This window comes from Strongylocentrotus purpuratus, unplaced genomic scaffold (genome assembly GCF_000002235.5).
Source record: "Strongylocentrotus purpuratus isolate Spur 01 unplaced genomic scaffold, Spur_5.0 spur5_scaffold_2, whole genome shotgun sequence".
NCBI classification, from domain to species: Eukaryota; Metazoa; Echinodermata; class Echinoidea; order Camarodonta; family Strongylocentrotidae; genus Strongylocentrotus; species Strongylocentrotus purpuratus.
In genome coordinates, this window is record NW_022145605.1 from 21378461 (window position 1) to 21391243 (window position 12783).

General features: G+C 40.2%; 1 protein-coding gene across 1 annotated transcript; it reads right to left on the reverse strand.

The window, feature by feature from the left end:
• Positions 1–2564: 2564 nt before the first annotated feature.
• On the reverse strand, positions 2565–12039 carry LOC752606 (protein rolling stone). The gene is made up of 3 exons (XM_030991956.1): positions 11357–12039; positions 5547–5787; positions 2565–5065 (listed from the first exon to the last, which is right to left on the reverse strand). The coding sequence occupies exons 1-3, from the start codon at positions 11450–11452 to the stop codon at positions 4545–4547; spliced, it is 858 nt and encodes a 285-aa protein (XP_030847816.1). The 5' UTR covers positions 11453–12039; the 3' UTR covers positions 2565–4544.
• Between the last annotated feature and the right edge of the window lie 744 nt (positions 12040–12783).

Consider the following 12783-nt stretch of genomic DNA (forward strand, 5'->3'; position numbering starts at 1 on the left):
GGATATGCACCGTTGATGTGTATGGAACGCCTATGTTGTCTTCGACCTATGGATATTCAAAAGTTCAAGATATCATTTGAATTGATATACATTTACAATAGAAAAACAATATGATGATTAATCAATACTACGCTTCAATTTCATTAGTAGCTACAATATTGTTCAGATATTGCTTTTCTTCAAAAACCTTCGGAGTTGTAACGTAGCTCCCCGTACTGTTGTGCAAGCGGGAATCCCCCCTTTTTAACCCCAGTAAGGCAACTGACCACGCTGACGTCATCAAGTGAAAGTGCATACATACGTGTGTAGTGAGAAGGGGCGGTTAAAGAGTTGAACATGAAAGTGTCAGGCCGTCAGCTAGGCGTTATTAGTTTATCGTTATCGAAAGTGCTAAATAGTAGGTAAAATATTCTCGCTTTAGTTTGGAATGGCCATGCAATGTCTGTATAGATACACTTATTTTCTTGTCGGTTTCTCTTGGATGGCCTCCTAGAGATAATACTTAATATACTTAATAGTAGTATAGATCTCTATGGATGGCCTACATAAATGTTATGGTACGCATACGCAGGGGGGTGGGGGTGGGTTAACCTCCCCTCCCTCAATTTGTTTTAAGAACCCCCCCCCCCCCCCCCCCCTCCTGAACGAAATATCGGTGGGCATAATTTTTCAACTTCCGGGATAAGAAAAAAAATGTGTTCTCTTATTGTTGTATAATAGAATGCACACACATAATTATAGCAGAGAGTAACATATAATCACATCTTCCTGGTTATCGTATAGTTATCAGAAATGCAAGATGAGGACTCGTTTTGATTGTTCCCGCCCTTTAATGATTCCCCCAAATTGCTCAATGACTTAAAAACTCTGAATGCGAATTTACATACCCTGAATAATTCCCATAAGGTTATCGCTTTCCTCCTTATCTTTTCCCTTTTTGCCTCAAGGGGAACTTAGGAGAGGGCAGCCCGATTGATTTGCCGTTGCACTATTAGGCCTAACAAAAAAAGATGATGTAATTGCCCTTTATATGCCAAAACATGGGTCGGTCGGTCGGAAATCTTTTCTTTTTTTAACTCCCTCTTTGGGCTGATATTTCTCAGTTTTGAATGCTTTAATATTATGTTTTTCTTCTAAAAAAAAGGTAAAGAAGAAAAAACTTTTTTTAAAGCCAACCGTAGATTTCAATATTTTGGTCGCAAAGGGCAATACAACATCTCTTTCCTTTAGGCCTTACATCACACCCTCATAAATATGAATGCCTTTGAAGATTGTCAAGAACGACATTAACACAATCATAAACGTGGTTTATTGGAATATGAAAATACCTATTTGAATAGTCGAAATAATTTCCTCAGGCGTACAGTTGTCAGGCACGCCTGAGAAAATTATTTAGAATTTTTATATAGGTATTTTCATATTACAATAAACCACGATTATGATTGTGTTTTGTTTTCTTCTTCGCCTACTTTAATCGTGTTGGACAAAGCTATAAGAACAACCATGATGGATCGGGCGCTATTCTAGATTTATTTTTTTGGGGGGTGTGGGGAGGGAGGACTTGGGGGCTTGGGGATTCTTGCATTCCTTTTCTAAATTATACCTCGAGTATGTTTACTTACAGTCAAGAATTCTTGTCAGGTGGACCTGAGCCCCAAGACCCCTATAGAACCGCTGCGTTAAATGTAGTTATACAGTGTGTCCCAGAAAAAAACGAAATCGAGAATTATCGATGTTTTATCATAACTTAATCACAATTATAATTAATAAATGACACATATTTGTAAAGCTTAGATCCTCCTCTTTCATTTAATGCAATTTTGCAATTTGAAGAGAGGAAACCAAAAAGTCATTTGGCGGACGGTATCTGAATTTCAAAGAGAAAATCACATTTCTAGAAAGTTCAGTTTCTGCCCTTCCATGACACCTCAATCAGGAAAAATGAGCAAGGAATAACAAAGTTCTATTTGTTTTTGGTTTCCTCTCTTCAAATTAATTGTAATCACTCATGCTAGAAATATGCATCAGTATGAGTGGCATCAAATGAAAGAGGAGGATCTAATTTACAAATAATAATATATATGTCATCTATCAATTATAATTGCGATTAAGTTATGATAAAACATAGACAATTCTCGGTTCCGTTTTTTCTGGCACGCACTGTATACAAGATTGCATGATTGGGATCTTTGTACCGAAGAGGGGGGGGGGGGGGGTTACCCTACCCCTCATCAATGTATAATGTCATCAGTGATCATGAATGATTATGCACTAATCTCCTGTCATTAGACAACGTTAAAATCATCGTTTTTAAAGAGATTTTCGAAATTTGGGAAGGAGGGGCCCAACCCCGCGGCATTCCAAGGAAAGTCGTCTCTGCATGACGCCTTCGAATCACTTACCCTTCATATCTAAAGTATAATCCCAACGCGTTCACGAGCAAGTTCCATATGGGGTAAAATGAAGAATGACATGCTTTCATCAAAAGCGGGAGAGAATAAATAAGATATTGATACCAACAACAACAGCAAGAAGATGAGTATTATAAGACCGATATAATTATGAGAGTTACGAATATTTTAATCAATTGCATATTGCTATTATTATCTTGTATGTGGACACATATTGGTAAAACAATGCACTTATGGATATAATTCTTTCAATGTTTATAATTATATATACATGTATTTGACATCACTGATTTGTCATTTCCCCGAAAAGAATGCGAACAGATTAATATAGAATTCCGAGTTTTGTTTCACAGTCTTCATTCTACACACTATAAGAAATAAGAGTTCAATTGGGGTGCAGATTTGCATCCACCTATACGCGTATTCGACAGAGGTGTAGCAGAATCGTACCTTTATTTCGTAGCGTGTAGGCCTACAATTGTGACGTTGGTTGAATAATCAAATCAATTATGCAGAATCAGGTAAATTCGGATTATAATTAAAAAAAAAAAAAGTTAGTCAAAATTAACATAAACAAAATAAAGCTTGTAAGAATACTCTGCAAATATATCATAACAAAGTGTTGCATAAATATACATTTTTTGTTTTTTTGATAATAAAAAAAAAAAAAATAGAAGTTTGTGACCTTACAAAGTAACTAAACTACAAGGTAATTGGTTACAAAGTAGTTAAGGGCTGTGTCTCCCTTTAGTATGAACTCTCTGATAAATTGAGAATTCGTAAAAATTTCAATGAAATGTGTTCTTCAGAACTTTATGCAGCCAATGGAACGCTGAGTACTGGTAACAGACATGAAACTGTATATTTCTGAGACATTGTATCTCTCTTTTAAATATTATTATCACATGAAGACAAAAAATTACTATTGCGTTGAGTAAAAAAAATGCCGCCGGACTTCTGATTTAGAAGTTCTTATATTTGAAACAGTAATATAAATACCCCCTCACCTATCAACATCATAGACTGGGCTGTATAATTATAAACATTTATTAATGGCACATAACTTATCATGGCAAAATGTAGTATTTTTGTTAAGAATGTGATGATTCCAAAGCTTACCCTTACATACATATCTATTCAAATTTGCTATACAAACAACATTTTGATAGAAAGGTCCTGAAACAATTATGTTACAAAGAACAGTTCAACCACCAGTTCTCAGCATTAGTCTTCAGAAAACAAACAAACAAACAAACGAACAACACCAATCAACATCATAGACTGGGCTGTATATATAAACATGTATTTATGGCACAAAACTTATTATGGCAAAATGTAGTATTTTTGTTAAGAATGTGACGATTCCAAAGCTTACACATACATTACACAACTATTCAATTTGTGTATACATTCAACAGTTTGATAACAAGGTTCCTGGACAATATGTTACCAATACAAAGAATAGTTCGACCACCAATACTCAGCATCACTCTTCAGAAAATAAACAAACAAACAAACAAACAAACAACACCAATAGAATATTGTTAGTAGTAAGACATGTTAGTAAACCCACAGTCTTTTCAATTGCAGGTTTTTCAAACTTTCTTTTTATGAACAGGATCACAAAAACATTCGACGAATCAACTCAAGGAAGAAATTGCCTTATAAATAGGCTGATCTTTTTCGAAATCTTTGTGTTCTTTGGTTATTACATAGTGTTACATCCAAACGTGATGATTTGTACTATATTGTCTGTTGCCCAAATATCTACTTTCCATTTTAAGATGTTGTAAGGAGTATAACGTGACATTCACTCTCGATATATTGCATTGCTATTGCATTGCTTTAAATTAACATCTTCTCATTTAGATATATTACGGTATATTTATTATTACTCTATAAGAACACCCCGCCGCCTAAAATAAAATGAAGTTTGCCGGGATTCGGGAGATTTGGTATTTTTCCGGAGTTGGCTGAGGCTCCCCCCCCCCCCCAAAAAAAGGAGGAAAGCCTCACCACGCACGTAATTTATATGAATATACATCTACTAGACATTGCGGTTGTTTATCGTGCAGCAATTTATTAAAAAATGAATTTCAGTGGTTGTGGCCATATCAATAATAATACCGGGACCTAAACTTTGAGTTGAAATTCGCCTTCCATCTCGAGATCTCTATTTTCAACATTTTCGTTCGGGAAACATGATGGGCAGCATCTATCGAATACCAAGACCTTCAACTTATGGAGTCCCCAAACGATCAGGATATGAATGATCACGACTGCGACCACGGCCACGACGGAGAGTCCAGCCGCGAAACCCAGACTGGCCCCGAAGTCGAGAACGGAATAGATGTATGGGTTACCCTTCTGGTCGGTGCCCCCGACTGCGTAGTATATCCCAGCAAAGACAACGTATGCGGCGGCGAACATGAACGGGTAGATGAAGTGCAGGATGCGAATGATCGTCGCCGAGAGGAAGATCTCGATCAATGCGACGATCCCGTTGAGGGTATGGAAGTTGATGTCGTAGTACAGATCGTTCGTTCCGGGAACGTAGAGGGCGCCCCAGTACAGGATGGAGACGAGGATGGCGACGGAAGCGTACATGTTGAAGAGCATCCACTGGCCGCGGTGAAAAAAATACCAAGGGACGTCTGAAAAATAGATAATCAAATACATCATTTGACGATATCTTTAGACAACAAGGTGTTTCATAAATTGCCAGGCTATTCAAATCTAGACTCCTACATATTAGCAACTGTATAAAATCTTCTGTATTTAGCTGTCTCTCTATCCTAGCTCCATCACCCTGCCCCCCCCCCCCACTCTCCACTGTACTGAGGTAGATGGAAGTTTAACGAAAGGGTGGATCCTAAATTTGTATAGAATTTCGCTGTCGTTACATACTCTCACTCTGTAAGACCAAGAAGTTTGGTCAGACCAAAGAGTTTAGCTCCTAATTGGTAACACCCAACACGAAATGCGCTGTGACTTTTTTTTTTTCTTCTTTTCTTTCTGTTTTTATTGTTTTTTCTGAAAAATTAACAGAGTAAAAGCAGCAATATAAATATAATATCATCTTAAAACTACAAAACAGGCACGCACTCATGCACCCAAAAATGCGCTGTGACTTACCATCATCGGAAGTCCACCCTGCCGGCTTCATGAAGGCCGCATAGACGATGATGTTCCACAGGGCGCAGATTTGGTACACCAGCATTAGGATGTAGCCCCAGTGGGTGAGGTAGATGAAGAAGTACCCGCCGTATTCGCCTCCAGGACGCACCGACACGATGAATAAATAGAGGAAATAGCCCAAGAGATAGAGCGTGATCAGGAGACGGTAGGCCAGGTATACTCCGCAGTGCATCGGACACTGTCGGTGATAAACATTTGGAGAGTAGCATGAGACAAAACACTATTTAGAAGTAGTATTATAAGTATCATTAGTAGCAGTTATAAAGTAGTAGTGGAAGTAGTAGTAGTAGTAGTAGTAGTAGCAGCAGCAGATCATTAGCATCAGCAGTAGTATTTATTTTTAAGTGATTCGGTAACATGGTTGAAGGTTGATGAAAAAAATGCATAATTTGTGTATGAAATGCTACTTTTTATCTCTACTGTAGGCCTACTAACCCTCTAACATGCAAACAAATCCTTAATAAATTCTCAAACCACAAAGATATTCATGGTTTTCTTTGAAGGCGTCACTGTGCAACAGACTCCAACAGTACAGGTGTGCGAGCTAATAATCTGCCACGGAGACCAGGGCGTGGCATCAATCAATGTGTAATTGAATCAGTCTAGCTTTAACTTTCAACGAGTCAACTTTTATTTACAATAAAAGTACGTTGTGCCATGTTATGTTAGGACATGACTGTGTTTTATTAAGGTTTTCCAGGGCATGATACGGCTCTAGGGCTGCAGGAGATAGAGAAAGGTTTAAGTAAGCTTCTGTCACGTTTGGAAAAGTCATCCTACACTACTTTAGTCTGGGACAATAACGATTTCGGGGAAAGAACACTTTCAGGAAAAGGGACGACACATTATACAAATGGGAAAGCTGTACAACATGCACCTCTTGATGCTGTATCCCTCAAGCTTTACCAGCTCAGAGTATGAAGAAGACAAGACAACGATCTTTGCCTGCACCTGCTACAATACTGGTGAGATTCACTGGCCAGAGGAAATCATCGCCAGAGGCATTTGATGATTCCGTGGCGCTTGAGATGAGTCAGTACAATGACGTTTTACATTCTAACAAAGAAAGGATGCAGCTTTCTACGTTGCAAAATCGTCACAGACTCACAGGAACGACTACTGCCATCTTGGACTGGATTTAATCAACTGCTTTCGTCCAATATCCCTCCTAAGGCTAGTGATAGATGCCAGCACAACAGATTTTAACACCGTCCATACAGTACTACACCGAAGTCTGGAGATAGCAGATCAGTGGCACTTCAAGCCATTGTGATATTGGTTGATCAGGCTATTTATTGCAAAGCTCAAACAATTCGCTGGCAAGAACCAATGTTTCTGAAGAAGATAGTCATTCGGCTAGGGGCTTTCCACACAACAATGACAGCATTCGCTTGTATTGGAAAGCGATGTCAGGAGGCAGGACTGCAATATATTCTTATTGAGGCTGGTGTTGTAGCTACAGAGTCAGTGACTGGTGTGATGAATGGCCACAACTACAATAGAAGTATCAGATGTCATGAACTTATGGCCGAAGCACTTCATCGCTTGCGCTGGCAGAGCTTCATGTGTTCTTTGAAAGAGGAGAGGCAACATCATTAAAGAGAAATAGTGGCATCTCTACAAGGGTCATTTCCAAGTGAATTCATCAACCAAGTTCAAGGAGAGTTAATTGTACCAAGCAATGGTCAAGGAGTACGAAGATTTCATTGAAGAAGGAAAGAAGGATGCTACTTTCACATTTTGGTCTTCCTATCTAGATTTGGTTGGAAATATCCTTCTGTTCATACGTGCAACACGAGACGGAGATTGGCAACTACATCTTGCTTCAGTCAGAGCCCTGCTTCCTTGGATGTTTGCCTATGACAGAACAAATTATGCACGGTACCTGCCAGTTTATTGGATCGAGATGAGCCAACTTCTTATTACCACTCATCCATACATTTACAACGAGTTGATCAATGGTCACTTTGGAGTGCAACGCCAAGACAGTCATGGGTTTGTACAGGTGGCATGTGATATGACTATTGAGCAGACAGTCAATAGGGATACAAAGACCAGCGGAGGAGTAAAAGGGTTCTCCAACAACCAAGGAGCGACAGACCGCTGGGTCAGAGGTCACATGCATGAAAGAGCCCTAATTATCACAAGACGGTGCGAAGAAACGGCTGGAAAGGGCGAGAAGTCTTCAAAAGAGTAGTCTTAACAACAAGCAGGATGACAAGGGACCAGCAGGATGTAGCCAATATCTGAGTACCATCAACAGCATGACAAATCCCTTTGCAGTCGATCAAGAGACAGATGCTGATGATCTTGTGCATCTCTCATCAGGCAATGTTGCGTCAGTCAGTGTGTACTTAGATCTTCTGAAAGCAGGCGAGAAGGGGGACAAAGCATTTATCAACTTTGCCAAAACCAGACTACAAGGAGATACCGATCTTAACAAGACCATCACCAAGTTGAATCTTAAGACATTTGCCGATTCTGACAACGCAAAAGTCAACATTAAAGGGAGAGAAGTTGTGCTTAAGAGCACCGGGAGTTACTGGCAAGGCTCATCATCATCGGCCGTGTGCGCAAAGTTGACAAACGGAAGATGCTAAGTCACTCCTTAAGCACATACCCACCAGCCATTTGTAAAGAAGATGGATGTTTGGTCAAGAACAACAAGGCTGCCCTCCTTCACCAGTTGGAAAATTTGCCAGAATCATCCCCAACAGTGGATCGACTGCTGGAGTCAGTGTGGATTGTTGATGGTATGGCATTGCTTCAAGGCCTAATACCAAGTAGGATGCCTGCTACCATGGAACGGTTGGCGAAGAAAATCCTGAATGATCCAGTCTACCTAGCCAGAAGCACCAGTTCTGATCAAGTCCACTTTGTCGCCGACACATATTCGCCTGTCAGCATCAAAGGTGCAGGAAGAAAAAAGTGTGGTGAGGATGCAAGTGGGTCCCAGCGTATAAAAAATGCAAACCAGGGGGGCGTTTCATGAAACAATTAGTCGGTGGTTTTCACCGACATCATCATGTTCACCAACAATTCTTTTGTCACCGACTATTTTCCAGGACTGTGATTGGTCAAATTTAGTCAGCGCTGACTAAATTGTCGGTGAACATGATATTAGTCGGTGAAACCACCGACTAATTGTTTCATGAAACGCCCCCAGGACCAACCGGTTCCAAAGCAATGGAAGAAATTCTTGGCAAATAGCTTCAACAAGCAAAACTTTGCCAAGATTTTATATGAGTCGTGGAGTGCTTTTGGTCAGGATGAATTCAAGGGAGTTGATGTATATCTAGCTCATTCTGAAGAATGCCACCAGTTATCTTGTCGTAGTGGTACCACTGTCTGTGAAGCGATTCCAGACCTATACACTACTCAAGAGGAGGCCGACACGAGGATTATGCTACACGCAAAGTACATCAGCAACATGGGTACAAAGGATATCATCATAAAGAGCCCGGACACCGACGTATTCGTCATTGACATTAGCGTGTCTGTCCAACTTGAGGGTTCGAAGTTGTATTTTCATACTGGAAAACAAGATAAGGAGCGCACAATTGATTTGAACGCCGTACAGTGTCATCTGGGAGATGAAATCAGCGATGCAATTATAGGCCTCCCCCCATTCACGGGTTGCGTTTTAGTCAGTGCTATGTATATGGACGGGGAAAGACTAAACCCTTTAACGCTGATGTCGAAGACTCCAAAGTTTATCAAGGCAATTCAGGAGCTTAAAAAAGCATTCACACTTACTGATGACCTAATTTCTACTCTGGAGAAGTTTGTTTGCAAGTTGTATGGGATGAACGAAATCAGTAAGGTGAATGAAGCAAGATATGCTCTGTTTTTCATGGCTACGAGACAAGAAGACATTATGCCCCAAAACAACGATGCCCTCATGAAACACATCCAGAGGGCCAATTTATACCAAACCGCTATTTGGAGGCGCTGCCTAGAGAGCCAGCCAGAAGTTCCGTCACCAGTTGGGCAAGGTTGGCAATCGGTTGATGGAGGGCTTCGAATAGACTGGATGGATATGCAACCTGCTCAACAGAGCATCATTGAACTTAATCCATGCATGCAAGTGCAAAAAGGTCAAATGTAAAGTCACAGGCAATGGCGGATCCAGGGGGTGGCCCGGGGGGCCGCCCTCCCCCCACCCCCCTTGGGAAAAAACGTGTAAAAATACGCCAATTTCACCTTTTTTGGAGATGGGCCCTCCCCCTGAGGTTCTTGGTGGGGGGGGGGGGGGGGGGGGGGGGGGGGGAGGGGTGCGATTTTTCAATTTTTGAGGGCCAAAAACGTGTTCACTAACCCCCCCCCCCCCCCCCTCCCCTACCCACTGAACGACTTTTCGGCCGGAGCGTTTTTCAAATCTTCGGGAGCAAAAAAAAAAAAAGTGCTCACTAATATATTGTTTAATGTATGTATTGTTTAATGTATGTATTATTCATCAAACTTGTAGCAGAACAAAGAAAAGTAGTTTGTTTTTTACTGTAATATTTATTGTTTGTAAATGAACTTGCTCATTCAGAATAATCGTTAAATCAATACAGGCTTTGTTGCAGAAAAATGACATACTTACGTATTTTGGCTTAAATTGTTATGTTCATGCAAATTTCCTCAACTATACAGTGTTTTGTGAAATGCCGCATATTACATCTTCCCTATAGATATTCTGTACAATAAATATGAAGTTAGACGACCACAGCGGTATCACATTCACTGATTAAAACCAATTACCACCTGTATTTAATTGTGAAAATCACTTGCAGTCCCTTTCTGAAGGAATGCTTGTTTATAGATCTTTTGTTTGGGCGCAATTTTTTCGGAAGTGCTCCACTTCTGGACGTGGGAACTATCAGGATATTGATAAGACACACAGTACCCACATCTTAAGCCATAGTTTAGGTAGTCACAAGGAGGAAACTACAAAAATCCTTTTAGGAAGCTCTTTTGACCCCATGCCCTATAGTCTATATGGTTGTCATGTTTGCGAGTCGAGAGGAGTTTGGTGTATTTGTAGACAAAGATGGAGAAAGAGAGAGAGAGAGAGAGAGGGGGGGGGCAATTAAGGAAAATGTTACCATAGTAAAAGTTTATTTTTTGCTTAAAGAGAAGGTTGAGTTCTGGGAAGAGGTGAAAATAATTTGTGAGCGTTACTCATTCTTATTATGCAAGTGTGGAAGAACATCAGATAAGACATGTTCCCTGAAAAGCATGGCTCTTCAAATGCCTTCATATTCTAAATATGCATGTGACATCGTAAAAATCGGGGCCGGCTTTTTACGCCACGTGTTCGTGTAGTCCCATATACATCTTTCTGTGTACAGTGTTTGTAACTTTACCAAGACTTGGCCAAATTTATTATCATTTTGATGATTCCAGAACCTTGCAATACACACAAATTCTTATATGCTAGATGATCAACCTTTTCTGGTCGGTTCCACACCGTTTCTTTCACAATGCAATCGCATGACCAGAACTCAACTTCATCTTTAATTGCATCAATAAATATATTGTTCTTTCGCGTTCATCACTCACTTGTACAGTAACTGTTAATGTACGTAGATAAATTTGGGCAGGGGCCAATTATACCTAGATAATAGATACGCCCCTGTTATAGAAACAACAATTCTAGTAAGGTGGCAAAATAATTGTTTGGAACTAGCAATCTCGACAACTTGACCATCGTGACGTCAAACTTCAGAACTCTTTTATGTTAAGTGGGATTATTTACTGACCTGAGTTGTGACGTAGACGGATGGGGACACCCCTCCAAGCCCGAAATCGGAGCATTTCGGGCGCGAGCACGTACAAGATCTACTACGAGTAGACATTTTTGATCAAAAAGTTTGTTTATACGACTAAAATTAGGTCGTAAATAGCAAGTAGTCAGAGCTAGCGTTTGCTGCCGATCAACTTCGCAAAAGTGTAATGTTTGTAAGTCTGCAGAATTTGAGTCGATTATAATTTCAATCAAATAGATTGGAACTCGTTGTGAAAGTCCACCACTACAGTCAGACTGATACTACACAAACTTCTGCCCGCCCACAACAGCAGCAATGAAAATGAAAGCATTGCACTAATAACGTGGGAAATCGAGTTGAATACACAGTAAAATACAAAGCCAGTGTTTACACACGCAAGTACATGCAAATACGACGTTCCGAACTGACAACGTTTTTGTGACTCAACAAAGCGTATATTTTTCTATTGTGTGTAATATTGCGAATGACAGGTAGGGAAGGTACGGTATGTTTTTGAACTCATTGAGGGTCACGCTACAAAGCTACAATAGTCATCATCATCAACTTCAGGTGGCGCTGTAAAGCGTTGCTGTGGTCTTCACGAGAGCGCGCCATGCAACTCTTCCACCTGCCATTTGTGTTGCACCTTTCATTCCTTGCCCAGACACTTTCTTGATATCATCAGTCCAAGATATTGATGGACGACCTCTACCCCGTTTTCCTTCGACTGCTCCTTGCAGTATTTGCTTCTCAACAATGTGCCCAAAATAGTTTGGTTTTCTTTCCATGATTCCCCTTCTGATGGTCAAGTCTGTTCCAATCTTTTTCCAGGACCCACACATTTGTCATTTTATCTTTCCATGACACTTGCAACAGCCTCCTGTAGCACCACATTTCAAAGGCATCAACTCTCTTTCTGTCATTCTTTGTCATGACCCAGGACTCACTTCCGTAAATCGCAATAGAGAAGGAAGTTGCTTGAAGCAGACGAACCTTCAGACTGGGAGATAGGCCCGATCGGCTCTTCCAGATGTGAGACATATTCTGTACTGTTTATCTTGCCATTGCCATCCTTCTTCTTATCTCTGCGGTGCTCTCTCCTTTGTTAGTGATAATTGAACCCAAGTATTCGAACCGATTTACTACTTCAATCTTATTTCCAACTACGATGAAGTCAGTGTTATTATTATCTATATGGACAACCATCATTTTTGTCTTTTTTGTGTTTAAAAGAAGGTCTTTCTCTTGTTTGATGCGATTCAACAAATCAATCAGCTCTTCTCTGCTGCAAACGAGGGTAGTGTCGTCAGCATACCTTAGGTTCATGATCTTTTTACCTCCAAACTTAACTCTCCCATTGAATCCTTCCAGAGCATTTCTCATTATGTCTTCAGAATAGATATTAAAAAGGTTAGGAGACA

What these genes read in the sequence shown, in the direction of transcription:
- LOC752606 (XM_030991956.1), bottom strand. Translation starts at nt 11,452, where the DNA reads ATGTCTACTCGTAGTAGATCTTGTACGTGCTCGCGCCCGAAATGCTCC. An exon ending in CCGTCTACGTCACAACTCAG is followed by an intron (nt 5,788 to 11,356) that starts GTCAGTAAATAA and finishes TATCACCGACAG; the next exon opens with TGTCCGATGCACTGCGGAGT. An exon ending in AGGGTGGACTTCCGATGATG is followed by an intron (nt 5,066 to 5,546) that starts GTAAGTCACAGC and finishes TCTATTTTTCAG; the next exon opens with ACGTCCCTTGGTATTTTTTT.